At 46.3% G+C, this 27,257-nt stretch overlaps 1 protein-coding gene across 6 annotated transcripts in view; it reads right to left on the bottom strand.

Annotated features, from left to right (window-relative positions):
• Window positions 1-21,505, bottom strand: part of TDRD12 (tudor domain containing 12) — a 106,722-nt gene extending 85,217 nt beyond the window's left edge. For 4 of the 6 annotated variants that reach the window (XM_077982052.1, XM_001087212.5, XM_077982053.1 and 1 more), the window contains exons 1-4: window positions 21,175-21,505; window positions 10,480-10,638; window positions 5,075-5,211; window positions 2,060-2,179 (exon numbers count right to left, since the gene is read on the bottom strand). In XM_077982052.1, the coding sequence (XP_077838178.1) occupies window positions 2,060-2,179; window positions 5,075-5,211; window positions 10,480-10,638; window positions 21,175-21,198 (440 nt within the window). In that variant the 5' untranslated portion in view covers window positions 21,199-21,505. The remainder of the gene's footprint in view (window positions 1-2,059; window positions 2,180-5,074; window positions 5,212-10,479; window positions 10,639-21,174) is intronic. The other 2 variants (XM_077982054.1, XM_077982055.1) reach the window with 1 other exon arrangement.
• Between the last annotated feature and the right edge of the window lie 5,752 nt (window positions 21,506-27,257).

Below are 27,257 nucleotides of genomic sequence, written 5' to 3'. Positions count from 1 at the left end.
AGAGTGATGCACTCACCACCACCAGGAAACTGTGGGTGCTGGGGGCTGGGGTGAGTGGAGAATGGGAAGGTCACCAAACAGCCCATGAAGGCAGTTTCTGAGTTCAGAGTACACAGTGCAACGTGGCATGCCAGTGGAGTCGGAACTGGGCTGTTCCCTGTGGCTTTTCCTGTCATAATGCCGTCGTTCCGGAAGCAGAGGAGAAGAGGAGCACCGGGTGGAAGAATGGGGCTGACGTCTCTACAGACCACATGAGGCAGAAATCAGGCTACTCGGTAGTGCTCATTCAAGACAGCAGACATGGTGCCTGCACCTGAGAGGGAAGTGCCCAGGGCAGGGATCTGTCCTGTACAAACACTAGCAATGCAGTCAAACTCTAGAAAAAGGGAGCAAAGATGGGGTGCGAGGCACACGTATATATACGTCTCTCGGTCTGTGTATTTTATACGGATTTATCTGTATTCTTTTTCTTTGAGACCGAGTCTCACTCTGTCACCCAGGCTGGAGTACAGAGCAACCTCTGCCTCCTGGGTTCAAGCGATTCTCCTGCCTCGGTCTCCCGAGCAGCTGGGATTACAGGCGCGCACCACTGCGCCTGGCTAATTTTTGTATTTTTAGTAGAGATGGGTTTCACCATGTTGGCCAGGCTGGTCTCGAACTCCTGACCTCAAGTGATCCGCCCGCCTCAGCCTCCCCAAAGTGCTGGGATTACAGGCATGAGCCACCAGTCCCGGCCAGATTCATCCATATTCTTATGGGACTGTACTGTGCAAATGGTTTGGAAACAACCTAGTGGCTATCCAGATGGGAATCATTAAATACAGAAAGTATGTCAACCACATCCACCCAGGAAAAAGACTAAAAGTAGAAAGAAGAGATATGTGTGTTGATAAAGAGTTTCAACATACTTTTTTTTTTTGAGATGGAGTTTCACTCCTGTTGCCTAGGCTGGAGTGCAGTGGTGTGATTTTGGCTCACTGCAACCTTCACCTCCTGGGTTCAAGCAATTCTCCTGCCTCAGCCTCCTGAGAAGCTGGGATTACAGATGCCCACCACCACGCCAGGATAATTTTGTATTTTTAGTAGAGACGGGGTTTTGCCATGTTGGTCAGGCTGGTCTTGAACTCCTGACCTCAGGTGATTCCCATGCCTTGGCCTCCCAAAGTGCTGGAATTACAGGTGTAAGCCGCAACTGGCCTCAACATACATTCTTAATTCTGCAAATAAGACAGTATGTTCTAATTTTTGTTAAAAGCTCCACACAGGGTAAGTGTGTGTAAAAGCACTGACAAAGGCCCACAAGTTCAGAGCTGGAAAAGATCACAGAGGCCTCCCAGGAGGAAGGATGTGGGCCTGGAGAAAACTGCAATGGACTCTTTTATAACGCTCCATGGGCCCAGCACAGTGGTTCGTGCCTGGAATCCCAGCACTTTGGGAGGCCAAGGTGGGAGGATCACTTAAGCCCAGAAGTTTGAAACCAGCCTGGGCAAGATAGTGAGACCCTATCTCAAAAAAAGAAAGCAAGAAGGGAGGGAGGTAGAAGAGGGGAGGGGAGGGGGAAAGAGGAGAGGGGAGTTAGCTGGGTATGGTGGTGTGTGCCTGTAGTCCCAGCTATTTGGGAGGCTGAGGTGGGAGGATTGCTGGAACCCAGGAGGGTGAAGCTGCAATGAGCCATGATCATGCAACTGCACTACAGCCCAGGCAACAGGTTGAGACCCTGTCTCAAAAAGTGTGTGTGTGTGTGTGTGTGTGTGTGTATGTGTGTGTATACACATATGTATAATGCTCCATGATCCTATGTTTTATGAATATTTTTCTTGACAGTTAATTTATTACTTTTTATAAGTTTGAAACAAAGGCAAGAAGCACAGAGCTCAGGCCCTGCTCCAAACCCTCTCAACCACAGCCAGGTCAGACAAACACTGACTCAGAAGCCCCTTCTAAAGAACAGAGACCTCCTGCTCAGCACTTCTACAGAGGAACTGGCTTCATAGAAACATCGTGCACTTGATAGAAGGCTTTTACTAATGATTCGAAGGACTTAAGAAGCTGTACTTACACAATGTCAGTACTGTCTCGGCAGAGGTCAATGTGTAATGTGACAGGCTTTGTGCAGTACAGGCTGAATTTTTTTGCTCTATAGGGAAGCTGCATAAACGATTCTACTACAACTCGGATGCTAAAAAGTGAAACAGAAACAGCTCCATTACATAGAAAATTACATACAACATATTCCATTACAGTGCACCTATTTTATTAATATACTTAATGTAAAACAAAACACATAAACAACAATTCTTTCTGTTTCTAATATAGCCACCAACAGTGCTTGGAGACATTTGGTCGAGAGGGAAAAACTGTTTCTTGGGAGATTGAAAAAAAATCATACTCTTTTGATACATAAAGCATGGATATGGTACATAGATAGTATATCAGTGAAACTGACATTTCATGATCTAGGAGTAAGAGTTTAGGAAAAAAATGTCTTAAGAAAGCTCCTGGCCAGGCACGGTGGCTCATGCCTGTAATCCCAGCCCTTTGGCAGGCTGAGTTGGGCAGATCACCTAAGGTCAGGAGTTCAAGATCAGCCTGGCCAACATGGTGAAACCCCGTCTCTACTAAAACTATAAAAAATTAGGCGGGCATGGTGGTGTGCTCCTATAATCCCAGCTACTCAAGAGGCTGGGGCAGGAGAACCACTTGAACCTGGGAGGCAGAGTTTGCAGTGAGCTGAGATCGTGCCATTGCACTCCAGCTTGGGCAACAAAAGTGAAACTCTTGTCTCAAACAAACAAGGTCTAGGCTCCTTAGGTGGACAAATACTGGATACTAATGAACATACCTGTAAAGCAAATTCTATTCAAGATTTTCTAAATATCAATCTCAATATATGACCAAAATTACCTTAAAAGTTTCTGTAAATGAACAGACGTTTTAATAATTAGTATTTGCCAACTTTGCACTAAAGAGCTGCAGGACTGAGATTTTTAAATAGTAAGTTCGGCAATTTAATTTCCATTTTTCTTCAGCAAACGACAGAGCATTTTATTTTTACATTTTTTTCTTTGTAGAGTCCGGGTCTCACTATGCTGCCGAGGCTGGTCTTGAACTCTTGGCCTCAAGTGATCCTCCTGCCTTGGCCTTCCAAAGTGCTGGGATTACAGGTATGAGCCACCACTCCTGGCCAAAAAACCACTTCAACATACTATTTCCACATGAACTGGCCTTCTTTCCAGGGTTCCTATTATGTCCTGTCTGGGCAGCCTGGCTATCTTGTGTCTCAGACAGGTTAGGGAAAGTTAGCTGCATCCATGGCCCCCTGAAGTCTCCTCAAGCTCTATTCAACCATACGATTTTCTCACCCAGAACAAACTAAATGTAAAACACCAAATGCAAAAAGAAAAGCTCCCCAAACAGTTAAACACCATAATTGTTTTTGCAGTGATTATGGTCGTATGAGATGCAGGATCATAAGCTCGAATGGTACCTACTCTTACATTAAGTACTGTAAATTCCCAATGTCTGACAAGCATGTCTGCCATGAAATTCTTCTATTCAATAGACACCTCCTGGCTGGGCGCAGTGGCTTACGCCTGTAATCCCAGCATTTTGGGAGGATGAGGCAGGTGGATAACCTGAGGTTAGGAGTTCAAGACCAGCCTGGCCAACATGGCAAAACCCCATCTCTACTAAAAATACAAAAATTAGCTGGACGTGGTGGCACACGTCTGTAGTTCCAGCTACTTGGGAGACTGAGGCAGGAGAATCACTTGAACTGGGAGGCAGATTGCAGTGAGCCGAGATCACACCAATGCACTCCAGCCTGGGGGACAGTGAAACTCTGTCTCAAAAAAACAAAACAAAAAAAACAGACACCTCTTATCGCAATCAAGTCTATATTGTATTGCTCTTTCTCAGTGAAATCAGAATTCTCATATTTATTAAACTGACATCCTCTTACTCTGGGATGGGAAACTATGGAAAAATCATCAGAAAACACCAAGACTGACTTGTTGCTGGTGTTTTCTAATGAACTATGAAGTGTGGTCCCAGAAGCAGTGAAGGCTGCACAGCGCCATCTAGGCACCAGCTCATTCTGAGCCATTTCCCAACCTCACTGATGGTCACACCCTCCCCCTCTCTTAAGCAGGACAACCAGGAACACCTACGTGAGTACAAGCTCTGCTCTCTGCAACCCTGAGACTATGCCAGCAACACCTCTTCTGTGGGGAGAGGCATTTCTCTCTACCTCCTGGAAATGTCTTTCTTGCAGCCAAGCCTCCCTAAAGGGCATAAGGAAACTGAATACAGGCAGGAAAGCAGCCAGCAAGCAGCACCCAGGAAATGCAGAGAGCAGCCAAGAGATGCAGAGAGCACCCAGGAGATGCAGACAGTATCCCAGGGGGTGCAGAGAGTACCCAAGAGGTGCAGAGAGAACCCAGGAGGTGCAGAGAGAACCCCAGGAAGTGCAGAGAGCACCCAGGAGACGCAGAGAGCAGCCAGGAGACGCAGAGAGCACCCAGGAGACGCAGAGAGCACCCAGGAGATGCAGAGAGCAGCCAGGAGACGCAGAGAGCACCCAGGAGACGCAGAGAGCAGCCAGGAGACGCAGAGAGCAGCCAGGAGATGCAGAGGGTACCCAGGAGATGCAGAGAGAACCCCAGGAAATGCAGAGAGCAGCCAGGAGATGCAGAAAGAACCCCCAGGAGATGCAGGGAGAACCCCAGGAAATGCAGAGAGCAGCCAGGAGATGCAGAGAGCAGCCAGGAGATGCAGAGAGCAGCCAGGAGATGCAGAGAGCAGCCAGGAGATGCAGAGAACATCACCTGAACCTGCCTGCCCTGCCAGGACAGACAGTGGCAGAGGGCCAGAGCCACCTGAGCCTTCATCCTGCCCACCTGCTTTGCCAGTCAGTGGGTGCAGACCTGAAACCCACAAAGCTCCCCTTCTTGAAGTTAAAGAACTCCAGTTTTGTCTTTTCTCAATGGTAGTGACCTCTAGCCCCATACTTTAAAATGGACATTCTCCTTTGAAACTGATATTTGTCTCTGAAAAGAGTGTAAGGTATACATACTTTTTGGATTTCACTGGAATGTTCTTGGCAAAGTCCACAAGGAAACATTCTGCCAGGTACTGGTCTGCAGAAGACATAATTGATTTGACAATGGCCCTGCACCAGCACTTTAGTTCCTCACAATAGACCACACACACCTGCAAAATAAACAGTTATTTTTATTTATTTATTTTTTTGAGACAGAGTATCACTCTGTCACCCAGGCTGGAGTGCAGTGGCACAATCTCAGCTCACTGCAACCTCCACCTCCCAGGTTCAAGCAATTCTCTTGCCTCAGCCTCCCAAGTAGCTGGGATTACAGGCGCCCACCACCATGCCTGGCTAATTTTTGTATTTTAGTAGAGACAGGGTTTCACCATGTTGGATAGGCTGGTCTCAAACTCCTGACCTCGTGATCCGCCCGCCTCAGCCTCCCAAAGTGCTGGGATTACAGGCGTGAGCCACCGCGCCCAGCCAACAGAAAGGTTTTTTCAGATCAGTGTTAACATCTCGTCAAAGAACAAGAGCGCTAAAAGGTACTCCTAAAACCATCCCAGTCAACATTCTCCCTTACAGCAGAGGAAAGAGATGCCAGGAGGCCAGGCCTATCCAAGCTGAGTTCCTCTGCCCATAAGAAAACCTCAGGAACACAGGCCGCCTGGGTACTAGGTCACTGTTTTTCTTACTACAATCGTTTTCACTCCTTAACTGAGGACAATTTTTAGAAAGTAAAATAAGAAAAATGCATTCCTTTACCTTCTTAAATCAGGAAATAATGCTTAGGAATGATTGTCAATAATGTGTCTGCCCAACAGGAAGCTGCCACCAGACTCATCCTTCCACTCCCTTACCCATGACTCTTTTTTTTTTTTTTTTTGAGATGTTGTTTTGCTCTTGTTGCCCAGGCTGGAGTGCAATGGTGCAATCTTGGCTCACTGCAACCTCCGCCTCCCAGGTTCAAGCGATTCTCCTGTCTCAGCCTCCCAAGTAGCTGGCATTACAGGTGCGTGTCACCAGGCCCAGAAAATTTTTGTATTTTTTTTTTTTTAGTAGAGATGGGGTTTCATCATATTGGTCAGGATGATCTCGAACTTCTGACCTCAGATGATCCACCCGCCTCGGCCTCCCAAACTGCTGGGATTACAGGCGTGAGCCACCACGCCCAGCCTCCCCATGACTCTTATTGGCCTCTGACATTTGTTTACTATCTGTCATAACTGGACGCTGGCTCCTTGATGACATGGATTTTTGCCTGTTTTGTTTACCACCAAATGCCCAGCACCTAGCACAGTGCCTGGCATATACTAAGTCTTCAAATATTACTTGAACCAGGCATGGTGGTACGTGCCTGTAGTCTCAGCTACTTGGGAGGCTGAGGCAGGAGGATCACTTGAACCCAGGAGCTGGAGGCTGCAGTGGGCTATGATCGCACCACTGCACTCCAGCCTGGGTGGCACAGTGAGACCCCGTCTCAAAAAATAACAGTAATAAAATGTTTTAAAAATAAACTAACTGGGCCAGGCGTGGTGGCTCACGCCTGTGGTCCCAGCACTTTGGGAGGCCGAGGTGAGTGGATCACCTGAGCTCAGGAGTTCGAGACCAGCCTGACCAACATGGAAAAACCCCGTCTCTACTAAAAATACAAAAATCAGCCAGGGATGGTGGCATGTGCCTGTAGTCTCAGCTACTCAGGAGGCTGAGGCAGGAGGATCACTTGAGCCAGGGAGGCAGAGGTTGCAGTGAGCCAAGGATCGCGCCACTGCAGTCCAGCCTGGGCGACAGAATGAGAGTCAGTCTCGATCAATCAATCAATCAACTACCTGTCTGATGGCTAAATAAGTACAGAGTCCCTGACTTATGATGGTTTAACTTACAATTTTCAACATTATGATGGTGCAATTTTTACATAGTGTGCAGTATTCAATAAAATACAGATATTTAAACTTTACTATGAAATAGGCTTTGTATTAAGTATCTTGCCCAACTGTAAGCTAATGTAAGTGTTCTGAGCACATTTAAGTAGGCTAGGGTAAGCTAGGCTGGTCAGCAGGTTAGGTGTATTAAGTGCATTTTTTACTTACAATATCAGGACATAACCTCATCGTAAGTTAAGAAGCATCTGTAAATGCCTGTAGCCCCTTTTAAGGAGAATCATCCTGCAGAGGTGACAACCCTTCGCATCCTGACTGTACCGCAGGACTGCCAGGCCACAGCCAACTCAACTAACAAACCGTATGCTAGCCACAGGTTTATAAAGCAGTCCAGCAGGGAGAGCTGTGCTCAAACAGAAAAGAAGGGGACTGACAGAGAATGCTGTCCTCGGGAATGTAAGTTGGAAAACACAGTACAGCCATACTGAAAAGGATAGGTTCTAGAGAACCTCACATAACTCAAAACTTGAATAATTCAACAGAAATCCTGACAAAGGATGAAGGGTATTTCTATTTAATGCTGAAATCAAAGCATCCTGTAGAAACACCATGAATAGTTAATAATTCACACAGCCAGTCAACCTTGAAAATGAGGCATGAAAGCCACATTCATCTCATACATCTCCATGAGAGCTCTTCAGTGACCAGGTGCACTGTCAATGGCATCGTTTGTTGTTTTTGTTTTAGAGACAAGGTCTCATCACTACATTGCCTAGGCTGGACTCGAACTCCTGGGCCCAAGTGGTCTTCCCGCCTCAGGCTCCCAAGTAGCTGGGACTGTGGACATATGCCACCGCACCCAGCTCAGCAGTAATATTTTGAAAGGAATCTTTCTTTCTGAGCATAGACCTCGACAGTAAGCTTAACATATTCAGTAAGCCATGCGTGAACAGATATGCTGTCATTCAGGCTTTCTTGTTCCATTTGTAGAGCAGATAGAGCAGAGCCAGCATAATCTTTAAGGGTCACAGGACTTTTGGAATGGTAAATGAGCACTGGCTTCAACTTAAAAGTCGCCAGCTGCATTAGCCCTTAATAAGAAAGCCACTCTGACCTTTAAAGTTTTAGCCCTTTAAAGACACCGACTTCCCCTATTTATTTTTTAAGATGGAGTCTCTCTCTGTCACCCAGGCTAGTGTGCAGTGGCACCATCTCAGCTCACTGCAACCTCCACCTCCCGGGTTCAAGCAATTCTCCTGCCTCAGCCTCCCCAGTAGGTAGGATTACAGGCACCCGCCACCACACCTGGTTAATTTTTGCATTTTTAGTAGAGACAGGGTTTCACCATGTTGACCAGGCTGGTCTCAAACTCCTGACCTTAGGTGATCCACCCACCTCGGCCTCCCAGAGTGCTGGGATGACAGGAGTGAGCCACCGCACCTGGCTTACTTCTCCTATTCAGCTCTGGAAGTCTGGGAAGACATCTTCTCCAATAGAAGGCTGTCTTGTATACATTGAAAACCTGTTATTTAGTGTGTCCACTTTCATCAATGATCTTAGCTACATCTGGAGAAACTGCTGCAGCCTCTCCATCAGCCCTCGCGCTTCACCTTGCACTTTAGGTTGTGGAGATGGCCTCTTTCCTTAAACTTCACGAACCAACCTCTGCTAGCTTCATATTTTTTCCCTGCAGTTTCCTAACCTCACTCAGCCTTTATAAAATTGAAGAGAGTTAGGGCCTTGCTCTGGATCAGGCTTTGGCTGAAGGGAATGTAGTAACTGGTTTGAGCTTCTGTCCTGACCAATAAAACATTCTCCATATTACCAATAAGGCTGTTTCTTTTTTTTTTTTTTCATTTGTGTGTTCTCCAGAGTGGCACTTTTAATTTCCTTCAAGAACTTTTCCTTTGCATTCACAACTTTGCTAACTGTTTGGTGCAAGAGACCTAGCTTTCAGCCTATCTCAGCTTTCAAAATGTCTTCCTTTAAGTTCAATCATTTCTGGCTTTTAATTTAATGTAATTCATCCTTTCACCTGAACACTTAGGGGCCATTGTAGGGTTATTAATTGGCCTAATTTCAATTGTGTGTCAGTGAACAGGAAGGCCTGGGCAGAGGGGGAGAGATGGTGGAGCAGTCAGAACACACATTTATTGACAAAATTCACCATCTGACATGGATGCAATGGGTGGCACCCCAAAACAATTAAAATACTAACCTCAAAGATCACTGGCCAAAGATCACCATAACAGATAGAATAATGAAAAAGTTCGAAATGTTGGGAGAATTACCAAGATGTGACACAGAGACATGAAGCGAGGACCTGCTGTGGGAAAAATGGTGCCTATAGTCTTGCTCCATGAAGTGATCTTCTTGCCTTAGCCTCCAGAGTAGCTGGGGCCACAGGCGCGTGCCACCATGCCCGCTAATCTTTTTATGTTTTGTAGAGATAGGGTCTTACTATGTTGCCCAGGCTGTTCACAAAACTCCTAGGCTCAAGCAATCTTCTTGCCTTGGCCTCCCAAGGTGCTGGGACTGCAGGAGTGAGCCACCACGTCCAGCCCAAAATGTGGAATATTTTTAAAAACAATAGACCTAGTTTAACTTCTTCAATTAGTCGATGGCATGGAAACAAATAATTATGTTATTACACTTGCTTCAGCAGCACATATACTAAAATAAATTATGTTATTAATGATGATTGGGGGAAGGGGATTCAAATTATTTCTGCTTTTTCTCACAAAGAGGTTATAAATCTTTTCCTATTATACCATTACAAAAAAATCACTCTCTTCTGAAAAGTAGCTGAGCTGCGGAGACCATGACAAGGGGCAGTGGGAGGTGAGGCTGCAAGAAGGCAAGGAGGGGCCACGGCGTGGAGTAAGGAAAATGAAGACATATGAGTTGGCCAAAGTCATGAGCAACCAAAAGGGAGGCGTTGGCCCTACACTGAAGACCCACTCCCTCTTTGCTGAGGTCCCTATACCTCTGTGGGATCTCAAATAATCCCCTGGTTCCCAGCCCCAGAGGGATGGCCCTCATGCCTGGGTGTAGATGACATTCTGTCTCCTCCTGCCCCACATGGACCTTATGTGGCGGCCACCCCCTTCCATGACTAGCCTGAATCTTGTGCAACCTAAAGAACCTTACACTGGCCGGGCGCAGTGGCTCACGCCTGTAATCCCAGCACTTCAGGAGGCCTGAGGTCAGGAGTTCCAGACCATCCTGGCCAACATGGTGAAACCCCGTCTCTACTAAAACTACCAGAATTAGCTGGGTGTGGTGGCCCATGCCTGTAATTCCAGCTACTCAGGAGGCTGAGGCAGGAGAACTGCTTGAATCCGAGACACGGAGGTTGCGGTGAGCCCAGATGGTGCCATTATACTTCAGCCTGCATGACAGAGCGAGACTCCATCTCAAAAATAACCTAACACAAGCCACTGAGTGTAAGAAATTAAAATACTCTAAAAGCTTGAATCATTGTCATTGCCAAAACAGTTTATATTGTGAGTGGTGTTTCAAGACACAGTGATTAAATAACATTTAGATACATACCTGTCCTTCTTCCAATGTTAATGGTTTTATTTTTATATCTTGACACATGCTGTTGTAGAAGTCATTCATGGCACTATTTAATTTTTGATAGTCGACATCATGATCTAAAAAGGGACTACACCCTTTTATAATAACCCAGAAGCAACCTGGATCTTCAATCTGTAAAATTTTTAAAGGACAAACAGAATGATATATGATTTAAAAGTAGTACCACAAAATAGTAAACTTTAGAGCCATGATTACTGTTTCTAATTTAAGTGACCTAACAAATTCTTGACAAATGCCTTTGCTTAAATGGTTAGACCAAAGATAAAATTCTAAAACACGTAACCAATAGGATGTAATTCTGAATTATGTGTTGTGACTCAAAAAACAAGATGTCCTCAATCTCCTATATTCTGAAAAATCCATAATAATACACAAACACACGGTTCAGAGCAATGTTTCTAGTACTTTTGTTTGTTAAAAAAAAACCCAGAGATGGTGCCTCACTATTTTGCCCAGGCTAGTCTCAAACTCCAGGGCTCAAACAATTTTCCCACCTGGGCCTCCCTAAGTGCTGGGATTACAGGCAGGAGCAACTGTTCCTGATCTGTATTATTCTTTTGTAAGAAAGAGAAAGCACTGTGAATATAAGTACATTCTGCTCATAATAAAAAAAGAAATAATGCAGATAAACCGAAATAAATGCAAATCATTACCTAAGGGGAGGGGAGAAATGGAGAAGGGACACGGAAGGAAGTCAGACTTCCTGGAATGTATTTTGTTGTGTACTATTGTTATTAGAAGCCAAGATTTTCATTGTTAAAGACATAAATATAAAGTGAAAAGCTAAATTTGAATTGAAAATACCAAAAGGTTTTGCTGTGTCACCCAGGTTGGAGTGCAGTGGCGCAATCTCAGCTCACTGCAACCTCTATCTCCTGGGTTCAAGCAATTCTCCTGCCTAAGTCTCCTCAGTAGCTGGGATTAAAGGCATGCGCCACCATGCTCAGTTAATTTTGTATTTTTAGTAGAGACAGGATTTCATCATGTTGGCCAGGCTGATCTCGAACTCCTGACCTCAGGTGATTCACCCATCTCAGCCTCCCAAAGTGCTGGGATTACAGGCGTGAGCCACTGTGCCCAGCCAAGAACTCATGATTTTTCAGAAGTATTATCTAACTCTGCCTAGAAAAATGACATCTTGAGATTTGGGATCCTAAGTCTAGGGTGGCAAGAATACAGGTATTCACATTAGTATTATGTCTACTTTTCTGAAGGTTTGAACATTTTCATAACAAATAACCAGAAAAAAGAACAGCAGTTATTCTGGTTCCAGTAACAACAGAATAGTTTCTATATCACCTATGAGTAACAATAATAAATCCTGGAAAAAATACAAAATAATGATTTGAAGGCAGTGACAAGCTACCAAAAGCAAGCAGAACCTGGAGGAGAGTCAACCCTTGAAAGAAGGAAACTTCCCTGGGTGAGATCCACTTTTACATGGCTTTTCCCCTCAGCCCATTCCCCAGTCCACGTGGTGTTAAGCAGCTGCAATTCAAGGAGAAAGTCATAATGTTTGTGGCTTGAGGAAATCAGAGAACAGAGTTTGGGGCTGCCATAGCAGCTTGAGAATTAAAGGGTAAAATTCCTAAATGGAGAGGCAAAGAAGGGGAGCCCTAAAGTCTGCATAAGAACACCCGTCACATTCTTGGCAGAGATGAGACCCCAAGGAGTCCAGAGAAGACCAATGGTGAGAAGGCTGAAAGAAATAGTTTTAGCCAGGTGCTGTGGCTCACACCTGTAATCCCAGCACTTTGGGAGGCTGAGGCGGGTGGATCACAAGGTCAGGCGATCGAGACCATCGTGGCTAAAACGGTGAAACTCCGTCTCTACTAAAAATACAAAACATTAGCCGGGCGTGATGGCGGGCACCTGTAGTCCCAGCTACTCAGGAGGCTGAGGCAGAAGAATGGTGTGAACCCGGGAGGCGGAGCTTGCAGTGAGCTGAGATTGTGCCACTGCACTCCAGGCTGGGCAACAGAGCAAGACTCTGTCTCAAAAAAAAAAAAAAAAAAAATGGAAAAGAAAAATTTCACAAGCGGTATACTTGCTAACATTGTACTAAAGGTCCCAGTTAGTACAATAAGACAGGAAAAAGACTGTCAGGAAGATTAGAAAGGAATAAATAAAATTGTCTTTATTCGGCCGGGCGCAGTGGCTCAAGCCTGTAATCCCAGCACTTTGGGAGGCCGAGATGGGCGGATCACAAGGTCAGGAGATCAAGACCATCCCGGCTAACACGGTGAAACCCCGTCTCTACTAAAAAATACAAAAAACTAGCCAGGCGAGGTGGCGGGCGCCTGTAGTCCCAGCTACTTGGGAGGCTGAGGCAGGAGAATGGCATAAACCCGGGAGGTGGAGCCTGCAGTGAGCTGAGATCCGGCCACTGCACTCCAGCCTGGGTGACAGAGTGAGACTCCGTCTCAAAAAAAAAAAAAAAATTGTCTTTATTCATAAAGAACATGATTGTCTATACAGAGAACCTTAAGGAGTCTATTAAAAAATTATAACTACAATGAAAACTATAAAACACTGCTGAAAGAAATTAAAGAAGACATAAATAAATGGAAAGACATCCCACATTCATTGACTGGAAGACTTAATATCATTAAGATGTCAATCCTGCTCAAAGCAATCTACACATTCAATTCAATCCCTACCAAAATCCACAATGATATTTTTTTCAGAAATAGAAAAGCACATTCTAAAATTCATGTGAAATCCCAAGGGACCCCAAACAGCCAAAACAATATCAAAAAAGAACAAAACTAGAGGACTCACACTTGATCTCAAAACTTTACCAAAACTTCACTACAAAGCTACAGTAGTCAAAACAGTGTGGTACTGAACTAAAGACATATAGACCAACAGAGTAGAATAGAGAGTCCAGAATAAACCCTTGTGTATCTATTCAAATGATTTTTGACAAGGGTACCAAAACCATTCAGGCAAAGGTTTTGTAATAAGTGAGTGTTGGGAAAGCTGGATATTCACATGCAAAAGAATGAACTTAAGAGGCCAGGCAAAGTGGCTCACACCTGTAATCCCGGTACTTTGAAAGGCCAAGGCAGGCAGATCACCAAAGGTCATGAGTTCCAGACAAGCCTGGCCAACATGGTGAAACCCCATCTCTACTAAAAATACAAAATTAGCTGGGTGTGATGGTACATGCCTGTAATCCCAGCTACTCAGGAGGCTACACGAAGAGAATCACTTGAACCTGAGAGGTGGAGGTTGCAGTGAGCTGAAATTGCACCACTGCACTCCGGCCTGGGTAACACAGTGAGACTCTGTCTCAAAAAGAAAAAAAAATAACAATGAATTTGGACCTTTATGTGACACTATACTCAAAATGGATCCAAAACCTAAATGGAAGGCCTAAAACTACAAAAGAAAACACAGAACAAATGCTTTATGACGTTGGATTTGACAATTTCTTGGATATGACACCAAAGGCATAGGCAACAAAAGAAAAAATAGACAAACTGGGCTTCATTGAAATTTAAAAATTGTGTGCATCAAAAGTCACTATCACCACAGTAGAAAGCCAACTTATGGAATGGGGGAAAATATTTGCAAGGCTTATATCTCATAAGGGATTAATATCCAGAATAAACAGAGAACTCCTAAAACAATACAAAAACCCAAACAACCAATTAAAAAATGGGCAAAGGATTTGAATAGACATTTCTCCAAAGAAGATATACAAATGGCCAATAAGTACATGAAAAGGCACTCAACATCACTAATCATTAGAGAAACATAAATCATAACCATAGTGAGATACTACCTGACACTCATGAGGATAACTACCGTCAAAAAAACCCTGAAAATTCAGTGTGCAGCAAGGTGTGTTAAAACAGAAAATAATGTATTGGCAAGGCTGTGGAGACACTGCAATCATTGTGCACTGTTGGTAGGAATGTAAAATGACATAGCTGCTGTGGAAAATGGTAGCGTGGCTTCTCAAAAAATTAAAACTATAATTACCATACAATGCAGCAATTCCACTATTGGGTGTAGATCCACGAGAATTGAAAGATCTTGAAGAGATACTTACACACCTGTGTTCATAGCAGCACCCTGTTCACAATAGCTAAAATGTAGAAGCAACCCAATGTCCCTCAACAGATAAATGGATAAGCAAAATGTGGTGTAGAATGGACTATTATTCAGTCTGAAAAAGGAAGGAAATTCTTTTTTTAAAAAAGACATTTAATTATTTATTTATTTTTAAGAGACAGGGTCTTGCTATATTGCCCACCTCACCTCAAGCAATCCTCACCTCAAGGAATCCTCCCGCCTCATCCTCCCAAGTAGTTGGGTCCTCACGTTCACATCACTGCATTGGGCTTCAAAAGAAAGGAAATTCTGACACATGGTACAACATAATGAACCCTGAGGACATTATGCTGAGTGAAATAAGCCAGTCACAAAAGGATAAACTATATGATTTCACTTATATGAGGCACTCAGAGTAGTCAAATTCACAGAGAAAGCAGAGTTTCAGTTTTACAAGACGAAAAAGACTTCTGGAGATGGACATTGGTGATGGTTGTACAACATTAGGTATGTATTTAATACCATGAACTGTACACTTAAAAATGATTAAGATGGCAAATTTTATGTTACATGTATTTTACTACAATAAAAAATATATATGCCAGAACTAATAATTGACTTTACAAGGCTATAAGGCACAAGATTATTAAAATAATTCAATTGTCGCTACGAAGAGAATACCTAAGAATACAACTAACAAAGGAAATAAAAGAGGACACAAACAAATGGAAAAACATTCCATGCTCATGGATAGGAAGGATATCGTGAAAATGGCCACACTGTCCAAAGTAATTTATAGATTCAATGCTATTCCCATTAAACTACCATTGACATTCTTCACAGAAACAGAAAAAACTACTTTAAAATTGATAGGGAACCAAAAAAGAGCCCCTATAGCCAAAACAATCCTAAGCAAAAATAATAAAGTTGGAGGCATCATGCTACCCAACTTCCAACTATACTACAAGGCTACAGTAACCAAAACAGCGTGGTACTGGTACAAAAACAGACACACAGACCAATGGAACGGAATAGAGATCTCAGAAATAAGACCACACATCTACAACCATCTGATTTTTGACAAACCTGACAAAAACAGGCAATGGAGAAAGGATGCCCTATTTAATAAATGGTGCTGGGAAAACTGGCTAGCCATATGCAGAAAATTGAAACTGGACCCCTTCCTTATACCTTATACAAAAATTAACTTAATTTTTGTAAGATAGAGTAAAGAATTGAATGTAAAACCTAAAACTATAAAAAACCCTAGAAGAAAATCTAGGCAATACCAGCCGGGCGCGGTGGCTTACACCTGTAATCCCAGCACTTTGGGAGGCCGAGGCAGGCAGATCACGAGGTCAGGAGATCGAGACCATACTGGCTAACACAGTGAAACCCTGTTTCTGCTAAAAATACAAAAAAATTAGCCGGGCGTGGTGGTGAGTGCCTGCAGTCCCAGCTACTTGGGAGGCTGGGGCAGGAGAATGGTGTGAATCCAGGAGGCGGAGCTTGCAGTGAGCCGAGATTGTGCCACTGCACTCCAGCCTGGGCAACAGAGCGAGACTTCATCAGAAAAAAAAAAAAAAAAAAGAAAAAGAAAATCTAGGCAATATCATTCAATACATAGTCAGTGGCAAAGATTTCATGACAAAAACATCAAAAGCAATTGCAACAAAAGCAAAAATTGACAAATGGGATTGAATTAAACTAAAGAGCTTCTGCACAGCAAAAGAAACTATCATCAGAATTAACAGAAAACCTACAGAATGGGAGAAAATGTTTGCAGTCTTTCCATCTGACAAAGGTCTAATATCCAGAATCTATAAAGAACTGAAACAAATTTACAAGAAAAAAACAACCCCATGAAAAAGTGGGCAAAGCATGTGAACAGACACTTCTCAAAAGAAGATATTTATGCGGCCAACAAACATATTTTAAAAAGCTCAACATCACTGATCATTAGAGAAATGCAAATCAAAACCACAATGAGATACCATCTCACGCCAGTCAGAATGGCATATTATTAAAAAGTTAAGAAACAACAGATGGCTGGCGAGGCTGTGGAGAAATGGGAATGCTTTTACACTGTTGGTGAGAGTGTAAATTAATTCAACCATTGTGGAAGGCAGTGTGGCGATTCCTCAAAGATCTAGAACTAGAGAAACCATTTGACCCAGCAATTCCATTACTGGGTATATACCCAAAGGAATATCAATCATTCTGTTATAAAGACATGCATGCGTATGTTCATTGTAGCACTAGTCACAATAGCAAAGACTTGGAATCAACCCGAATGCCCATCAGTGATAGACTGGATAAAGAAAATGTGGTACAAATACATCATGGAATACTATGTAACCATTAAAAGAAACAAGATAATGTCCTTTGCAGGGACATGGATGAAGCTGGAAGGCATTATCCTCAGCAAACTAACACTGGAACAGAAAACCAAACACCATATGTTCTCACTTATAAACAGGAGCTGAACAATGAGAACACACAGACACAGGGAGGGTAATCACACACTGGGGACTGTAGGGCAGAGGGGAGGGAGAGTATCAGGATAAATAACTAATACACATGGGGCTTAATAACTAGATGATGGGTTGATAGTTGCAGCAAACCACCATGGCACACGTCTATCTATGTAACAAACCTGGACGTCCTGCACTTGTATCCTGGAACTTAAAATTAAATTAAAAAACAATAATTTAATCGTATTCCAGAAATGGAAATTGGAAATTGAAAATTACAAAAAGGCTGGGAGTGGTGACTCACTCCTGTAATCCCAGTACTTTGGGAGGCTGAGGTGGGAGGATTGTTTGAGCCCAGGAGTTTGAGAGACCAGCCTGGGCAACACAGTGAGACCCTGTCTCTAAAAGAAAAATTTTTTTAATTAGCTAGGAGTGGGGGCAAATGTTTTTAGTCCCAGCTACTCAGGAGGCTGGGGCAGGAGGATCCCTTGAGCCCAGAAGTTTGAGGTTGCAGTAAGTTGTGATTACAGAACTGCGCTCCAGCCTGGCCAACAGAGCAAGACCCTGTGTCTTTTACTGAAAAACAAAACTCAGTAATTACTTAAAGGTTTAAATCTTAAAAATATGTGCAAAATTCCTATGCTGAAAGTTATAAAACATTGATGGAAAGAAATGAAAGAAGACCTAAATAGGTATAGATATACTGTGTTCATGGATTAATGTATTTTCTCTGAACCCATCTATAAACACAACTCCATTCCAGCAGGGTTTTTTTTTTTTTTTTTTTTGGTAGACTCAACAAGCAATTACAAAATGCATATTAGAAAAGCCAAGCAACTAGAACAATTCTGAAAAAGAATATAGTTGGAAGACTCATATCACCTGACTTCAAGAGTTACCTATAAAGCTACAGTAGTAAGACAGTGTGGTATTGTACATAAATCAATATAGCAGGAATATAATCACACATATAGTCAATTGATTTCTGACAAGACACAAAGGAGGAAGGATAGTCATTTCAATAAATGATGCTGGAACAGTTAGATAATCAAGTGCAAAGAAATGAAACTTCATTCCTCGCACCATATACAAAAATTAACTCAGATCATATCTCTAAAGGTAAAATATAAAATTATAAAACTTCTAAAAGGATACATGGGGGGCCAGGTGCAGCAGTTCATGCCTGTAATCCCAGCAGTGGGAGGCCGAGGAAGGCAGATCACTTGAGGTCAGGAGTTGGATACCAGCCTGGCCAAGATGGTGAAACCCCCGTCTCTACCAAAAATATAAAAAATTAGCTGGCTGCAGTGGCACGCACCTGTAATCCCAGTTACTCAGGAGGCTGAAGCAGGAGAATCGCTTGAACTTGGGAGGCAGAGGTTGCAGTGAGCCAAGATTGCTCCACTGCACTCCAGCCTGGGCAACAGAGCGAGACTCCATCTCAAAAAAAAAAAAAATTAAAAAATAATAATAAAAGGATACGTGGGGGAAAAAATCCTTGTGACTGAGTCAGGCAAAGATTTCTCAGATATTTAAGGCTAAATAATATTCCATTGTATATGTACAAACCACCTTCCGTTTACCCAATCATCTGTTGATGGATACATTGGGGGAAAAATATTTCATCCTTGTAAAAGCTAACTTCATCTGCAGGACAGGTGGTACCTGCACCGCACTTGGGGAGACACTCCTATTCAGGACAGAATTTGCTCAGGGGGTGAGCTGGGTGAGGGCCATAAGTGGGGGCAGATCAGAGTTGAGCAGGTAAATAAAAGGGTTCCTGGGCCCAACTGAGAGGAACGGGGTTCCCTAACAGAAAGCAGGAAGTCCAGCTCCTGCCGTCAAAATTCTGCCTGGATGGTTGTGCACGTGTCAGGATGTGCAGCCCTGGAAGAGCCCTGTCTCTTCTAAAGGAGAAATCGGACTAGCATCCTTAGGACTGATAGACAACATCTGACCGGGGGAGAGGAGCTTGCCAAGTGGATCTGAACCCCTTAAAGTCTCGGGGCAAATTCTCTGTAAGAGTCAGTTTCCTCAAACGTTTGTGAATCTTTGTTCAGAGAGATTACACAAGACATCAAGTAAGAGAAGGAGAGTGCTGGTTTTAAAAATCGCACCGGCCAGGCGCGGTAGGTCACGCCTGTAATCCCAGCACTTTCGGAGGCCAAAGTGGATGGATCATGAGGTCAGGAGATCGAGACCATGCTGGCTAACAAGGTGAAACCCCGTCTCTACTAAAAATACAAAAAATAAATAGCCGGGCGTGGTGGGCGCCTGTAGTCTCAGCTACTTGGGAGGCTGAGGCAGGAGAATGGTGTGAATCTGGGAGGTGGAGCTTGCAGTGAGCCCAGATCATGCCACTGCACTCCAGCTTGGGCGACTAAACAAGACTCCGTCTCAAAAAAAAAAAAAAAACCAAAAAACCAAAAAACCGCACCACTGGGCCAGGGGGTAATCCCAGGGCTTTGGGAGGCTGAGGTGGGATGATTGCTTGAGGCCAGGCGTTCCAGACCAGCCTAGGCAACAAACCTTGTCTCTATAAAAAATAAAATAGGCCAGGCGCGGTGGCTCATGCCTGTAATCCCAGCACTTTGGGAGGCTGAGACAGGTGGATCACCTGAGGTCAGGAGTTCGAGAACAGCCTGGCCAACGTGGTGAAACCCTGTCTCTACTAAAAATACAAAAATTAGCCAGCTGCGGTGGCGGGCGCCTGTAATCCCAGCTACTTGGGAGGCTGAGGTAGGGAACCCGGGAAGCGGAGACTGCAGTGAGCTGAGGTCACACCACTGCACTCCAGCCTGGGCAACAAGAGCGAAACTGTCTCAAAAAATAAATAATATAATATAATATAATATAATATAATATAATAATCTCACAATTTGCTACGTACCGCTCCTGGGCCCACTGAAGTGTGATTTTCAAAGTGATTGAGATTTCCTTTCTCCAATAACCCATACCTACTCCTCTGCTCTGGCCTGTCAGCTCCTTCCTCCAGCAACGCCTTCCCCCTTTACCAGTGAGCCCTCACTGGACTCCAAGGCGGAAAAGCAAGGGTCCAGGCGGGCGTCCCTTTCCCGGGGACTAGTACATCGCCCAGAGCCCGCGCGGAGAGTGGAGAGGGCGACAGAGACCCGGGGCACGAGGGAAGGCGGGACCCATGGCGTGGGGCTGCCCGGGCCAACCGACCCTATCCAAGCGCCGAGCCTGAGGGCCCCGTGGAGTACGGTGAGCGGGTCCCTGGGGACGCCAGTGTCGCGTGGCCCCTGTGACTAAGCATTCGAAGGGGCAGCCAATCCCACGCTCCTTCAAGTGCATCCCGGGCCACGCCATCTTCTACCCCAGCTCCCAGCCCGGGGTGCCCCCTAGTGGGGGCGCGGGGAGGGCTCGGGTGGGGGAAGGCGGGGTGTGATGTGGGGTGGGGGAGTGGGGGTAGGGTGGGCTGCGGCTGGGGTGCAGGTGGGAGTGGACATAGGGGTGGTGGTGGGGTGTGTGGGGGGGATGAAATGTCGGGGTGGAGGTTTAAGTGGGGGGGTGGGAATGAGGACGGGGTGGGGACAGGGGTGAGGGTGTGACTGTGGGGCGGGCAGGGATAAGGAAACGGGTGGGAGCTGGGGCTAGGGTAGGAGTTGGGGGTGTGTGGGGGTGGGAGTGGGATGGGGTGGGAAGGCAGTGGGGGCACGGCATGGCCAGATGGAATATAGGGGGTTGGGGTGTGTGGGAGTGGGATGAAGTGTGTGGGAGTGGGATGGGTGGGGGCATAAGTGTGAGTGTGGGGGTGGAGCTGGGTGGGAGTGGGTGTGGGAGGATATGTGGGCGGGGCGGGGAGTGGGCATGGGGGATGTGTGGGCGGGGCGGGGAGTGGGCATGGGAGGATGTGTGGGCTGGGGGAGTGGGCGTGGGGGGATGTGGAGGATGTGTAGGGCTGGGGTGGGAAGGGGACATGTGTAGCGCTGGGATGGGGGGAGTGGGTGTGGGGGGCTGTGTGGGACTCGGGTTGGGGGCTGGGGTGGGTGTGGGGGGCTGTGTGGCGATGGGAGGCTGTGCCGGGGTCGGGGGTGCGAGGCTCTGCAGGGTGTGGGAGACTGTGTGGAGTTGGCTTCGCAGCGCTCACCTTCAGCACCAGGAGCTGGAGCATCCTCCTGGCGCCGGAGGGCAGATGGGCCCCCTCGCCCTGGAAGTCCCCTGCCGTCACGGGCGAGGCTGGCCGCGTCCGCCCCCGCCAGGCCCCCGCCGCGAGTGCTTTCCTTCCCTCCACGTTTAGCGCCTCGGCCCCCCGTGGCAGGTGCCCCACACTCCTCGTCCCCAGGAGCCCTCGCGGACCCCGGGGTCGGCCCGAGGCGACGCGCTCCGTCCTGGCAGTGACACAGCCCCTCGCTCGGGGCTCCCTGCCCGCCTGGCCTCGGGCCTCCAGCACCGACCGGATGCCCGCGCACGCCGAGCAGGCCTTAAGGCGTCGTAGACCACGTGGTCCACCCAACCGCCCAACAACGCCCTGCACAGCGCCACGCGGTGGCCGGGAGGACTGATGGGCCGAGGCCCCGGGAGGCCCGGCTTGGGGTAGCGTGATTCGCTCATTTGCCGCTGGCAGGAACCCCCAGGCCCCAAGGACACTCGCCTGTTCCTGGGAGGGATAGAGGGGCCGCGTGCGGCTGAGTCCGTTGGAAACCACCTTTGCAAAATTGTAACTGAGGAAACTGTGATGGTGAAAGAAATCAGACCTAACCAACTCCATCTTGCTTCTAATTTAAGCTGTCCTTGTTTATGCCTGGGCGGAAGCCCGACTAACTTTGGGAAGGAATTCAGTCCATGGTTTGACTCTGAAACAAAATTGATAAAAGCCTGTGAACCCTGAAAATGTGAGACAGGTGTCAGTTCATTCAGAGAGTTTATTTTGCCGGCAGGGCGAGGTGGCTCAGGCCTGTAATCCCAGCACTTTGGGAGGCCGAGGCGTGCGGATCACCTGATAAGGTTAGAAGCTGGAGACTAGCATCGTCAACATGGTGAAACCCCGCCTCTACTAAAAATAGAAAAATTAGCCAGGCATGGTGGCCCATGCCTGGAATCCCAGTTACTTGGGAGGCCGAGGCAGGAGAATCGCTTGAACCTGGGAGGCGGAGGTTTCAGTGAGCTGAGATCGGGCCACGGCACCCCAGCCTGGGGGACAGAGCGAGGCTCTGTCCCAAAAAATAAAAATAAAAAAATTCACCAAGGTTGAGGACATGCGCCCCTGACACAGGAAGTCCTAATGACATTTGCCAGAGGTGATCGGGGCACAGCTTGTGTTAAAGTTGGAGGGTGTCCAGGTTCTTGGTGTCTTGAAGAAAGAATTTGACAAAACGCACACACAAAGCAAGGAAGGAGTGAAGGGTTTTATTGAAAAAGTACACTCCACAGCACGGGAGCGGACCTGAGCATAGGGGCTCAAAGTCCCCGTTACAGAATTTTCGTGAATTTAAATACTCTCTGCTTGGAGTATGCCCGATGTAAATGAAGACGGTGAAGTAAAGTTATGAAGTCATTTGCTGGGTGTATGCCCTATGGAGACGATATTTCCCGTTATAGCTGAAGTGTGAATCGGCCTTATGTTCCCTACCTCCAGACTCTATTTTCCTGCCTCACTTGGTTTTATACATTTTAGGGAAGCATGAGACAACAATCCTTGGATCAGCTCAGTGGATCAGCTGACACCACCCACACCGATAATCTGCTTCAACCTGTTCTGCCGTCCCAACCAGGAACAGACAACAGCAAGAAAAACTCGGACAACCTCTGATTCCATCTTCAACCTGGCCAATCAGCACTCCCCACTTCCCAAGCTCCTGCCCGCCCAATTGTCTTTAAAAACTCTGTTCCTTGAATGCTCAGAGAGATTGATTTGAGTAATAATAAAACTCCAGTCTCCCGCACAGCCGGCTCTGCATGAATTACTTTCTCCATTGCAATTCCCTGTCTTGATAAATTGGCTCTGTCTAGGCAGTGGGCAAGGTGAACCCATTAGGTGGTTACAAGTTCATCATTTTATTTTCAAAGAGACAGGGTATGGCTCTGTTGCACACACTGAAGTGCAGTGGCACAATCATGGCTTACTGCAGCCTTGAATTCCTGGGCTCAGTTGATCCTCCAGCTTCAGCCTCTCAAGTAGCTGAGACTATAGGCACGCACCACCACGCCTGGAAAATTTTTAAATTTTTTTGTAGAGATGAGGTCTCACCGTGTTGCCCAGGCTGGTCTCGAACTCCTGGGCTCACGCCATCCTCCCGCCTCAGCCCCCTGAGCAGCTAGGATTACAGGCATGAACCACCATGCCGGGCCCTCAGTTGGTCCTTGTTGCCTGCCAGGGGGCCCCTGTCTTCCTGCTTTCTCTAGTCCAGCCCACACCTGTTAAATGCTGTGAGCTGGAAGCCCTGGTGGCAAGGAAGAGTCCTGGTCAGCCACGAATCCCTGGGTCTTCGTGGCCTCCTGGCAACATTTCCACTTGATCTGCACCTTCTGGAAAGGTTCCTGGTCCTGGGTTTCTTCCCAGCTGCCCTTCAACTGGCAGGGCTCTCCGAGTTGAAATGAGTTAATTTGCTAGTAAGGGAACCAGCAAGATGTCAAAAGACTGCAACAGTTGGAGAGAGCATGGAAATTGTGGAGTTACATATTTGGGGAACAGAATGCTCACGTAAGCATGCAGTTCTATAAGAAAACTGGATTGCACGAGGTCCCACAGATAACGTGCACTTAAACTCTCAGGCAGGATGGTTGGAGAGGAAAGGTGTGTAGCTGCCAGTGGGGAGAAAAACACAGCTGCAAAGTGCATGATGTTCACCTGTTCCTGAAATTAGGTTGACAAGGCCTCACCTCCAGTCAAGGCACCTGGTATGGCCAACTCACCTGAAAGCTCAAGACCTCGCCAAAAAGAGATGGAAAACGACAGGACCTGATTTAAACAGGAGGTCCTGGCTGGGCGAGGTGGCTCAGGCCTGTAATCCCAGCACTTCGGGAGGCCGAGGTGGGTGGACCACTTGAGGTCAGGAGTTCGAGACCAGCCTGGCTACTATGGTGAAGCCCTGTCTCTACTAAAAATATAAAAATGAGCCAGGCATGGTGACCGGCACCTGTAATTCCAGCTACACAGGAGGCTGAGGCAGGAGAATCGCTTGAAACAAGGAGGCAGAGGTCGCAGTGAGCTGAGATCATGCCACTGCACTCCAGCCTCGGCAACACAGTGAGACTCCATCTCAAAAAATATATATAATAAAATAAAATAAACAGGGGGTCTTGTAGCCAGGTGCAGTGACATGTGCCTGTAGTCTCAGCTACTTGGGAGGGTGAGATGGGAGGATCCCTTGCCAGGAGTTGGAGCCCAGCCTTGGCAACAAAGCAAGACCCCATCTTTTTTTTTTTTTTTTTTTTTTTTTGAGACGGAGTCTCGCTCTGTCACCCAGGCTGGAGTACAGTGGCCGGATCTCAGCTCACTGCAAGCTCCGCCTCCCGGGTTTACGCCATTCTCCTGCCTCAGCCTCCCGAGTAGCTGGGACTACAGGCGCCCGCCACCTCGCCCAGCTAGTTTTTTGTATTTTTTAGTAGAGATGGGGTTTCACCGTGTTATCCAGGATGGTCTCGATCTTCTGACCTCGTGATCCGCCCGTCTCGGCCTCCCAAAGTGCTGGGATTACAGGCGTGAGCCACCGCGCCCGGCCGCAAGACCCCATCTTAAACAGAAAGTCCCAAAACAGTTCCCAATCCACAAAGATGGATAATATAGACTTCTCCCAGTTCTTGGTTTGGAGAGACCCTTTTTTCTTTGACTGGATCCTGTGCTACAGTACGGTATTTCCCAATCTTTTTACAACATGACTCACAGAAAATGGAAATATTTGTATATTACACTCCCACAGTCAAAACACTCACTGCCCTGGGGCTCCAGTCACCCAGTCTCCCCAAGGTTGAAAGGGGTCCTCATTTATACTGTAACCTGCCCTCCTCCAACCCTGGCGCTAGCAGAAAACACTTTTTTAAAGATGCGCAAGGCTTCCTTTTTCTTCGCCGTGTCTCATGGTGCTGATTTTTTTTTTTTTTTTTTTTTTTTTTTGAGACAAGGTCTTGCTCTGTTGCCCAGGCTGGAGTGGAGTGGCACAATCTTATCACTACTCACTGCAGCCTCTATCTCCTGGGTTCAAGTGATTTTTCCACCTCAGTCTCCTGAGGAGATGAAACTCTAGGGGTGCACCACTATACCCAGCTGTTTTTTGTTTTTTGTTTTTTTGGGGTTTTTTTTTGAGACAGTCTCGCTCTGTCCCTCAGGTTGGAGTGCAGTGGTGCGATCTCGGCTCACTGCAATCTCCACCTCCTGGGTTCAAGCGATTCTTCGCCTCAGCCTCCCAAGTAGCTGGGACTACAGCCATGTGCCACCACACCCAGCTAATTTTTGTATTTTTAGTAGAGACTGGGTTTACTATATTTACCAAGCTGGTCTCAAACCCCTGACCTTGTGATCCGCCCACCTCAGCCTCCCAAAGTGCTGAGATTACAGGTGTAAGCCACCATGCCCAGCCCACCCTGCTAATTTTGAATGTTTTTTATAGAGACGTGGTCTCCCTATGTTGCCTAGGCAGGTCTTGAACACCTGGGCTCAAATGATTCTTCCACCTTGGCCTCCCAAAGTGTTGGGATGACAGGTGTGAGCCGCCATGCCCTGCTGAATTTTGTTTTTAACTTTAAAAATATTTCTGGCCCAGCACAGTGGCTCACATCTGTAATCCCAGCACTTTGGGAGGCTGAGGCAGGCGGATAACTTGAGGTCAGGAGTTCGAAACCAGCCTGGACAAATGGCGAAACCCTGTCTCTACTAAAAGTACAAAAATTAGCCAGGTGTGGTGGTTCACGCCTATAATCCCAGCTACCTGGGAGGCTGAGGCAGGAGAATCACCTGAACCCAGGAGGCAGAGGTTGCAGTGAGCCAAGATCATACCACTGCACTCTAGCCTGGGCAACGAAGTGAGAATGTGTCTCAAAAAAAAAAAAAAAAAGGAAAAGAAAAGAAAAACTGTGTGTCATAAATGCCATCAACATCAGCAATCTGAGTTCTAAAACAGTATTAATTTTTCAGCTCATATTATTTGGGGTTACGGGGTATGGGCAAGGTACTGCTATAGGTATGAGGTCATGTGACAAGTCTCCCAAAAGGAATTCTTGGAAGGAGACAAGGTTCATTCAGATTAAAAACAACAACATACAGGCCAGGTGCAGTGGCTCACACCTGTAATCCCAGCACTCTGGGAGGCTGAGGTAGGTGGATCACTTGAGGTCAGAAGTTCAAGACCAGCCTGGCCAACACGGTGAAGCCCCGTCTCTGCTAAAAATACAACCATTAGCCAGGTGCAATGGCACGTGCCTGTAATCCCAGCTACTCAGAAGGCTGAGGCAGGAGAATCGCTTGAACCCAAGAGGCAGAGGTTGCAGTGAGCTGAAAGAACGCCACTGCACTCCAGCCTGGACAACAATGTGAGACTCCATCTCAAAAACAAAAAACAAAAAACAAAAAACAAAAAAACAAAACAAAGCATACATGAAGGAAACGTGGTGTGAAAACGATCTTTTCTATGAAGAAAAACTAGTCATATTACTTTATGATGACATCTTCTAATATCACCCTCTGAGCCATGGCAACTCTAGTGAAGAGGGAGTTGGCCGTGGCACTAACCAGCTGCGTTTCTGTTTTCTCACTGGCAAAATCATGGTGTTCACTGAGGTCCCTTCTAGCAGCAACATTCTAGTAAACTTTGAGAGTCAAAAGACAAAGCAAGGCTGGGCATGGTGGCTCATGCCTATGATCCTGGGCACCTTGGGAGGCTGAGGCAGGCAGATCACCTGAGGTCAGGAGTTCAAGACCAACCTGGCCAACATGGTGAAACTCCATCTCTACTAAAAATACAAAAATTAGCTGGGTGTGGTTGCAGGTGCCTATAGTCACAGCTACTTGGGAGGCTGAGGCACGAGAATTGCTTGAACTCAGGAGTTGGAGGTTGCAGTGAACTGAGATTGCACCATTGCACTCCAGCCTGGGCAGCAGAGTGAGTCTCTATCTCAAAAAACAAATCAAAAGACAATAATAATTTTTGTAGACTTTGTTTTTGTTTTTTTGAGACAGAGTTTTCCTCTTGTCACCCAGACTGGAGTACAATCTGGGCTCACTGCAACCTCCGCCTC

Source organism: Macaca mulatta, chromosome 19 (genome assembly GCF_049350105.2).
Source record: "Macaca mulatta isolate MMU2019108-1 chromosome 19, T2T-MMU8v2.0, whole genome shotgun sequence".
Classification (NCBI taxonomy): domain Eukaryota; kingdom Metazoa; phylum Chordata; class Mammalia; order Primates; family Cercopithecidae; genus Macaca; species Macaca mulatta.
The sequence above is the reverse complement of the archived record's forward strand: the minus strand, read 5'-3'. Positions and strand labels throughout refer to the sequence as shown.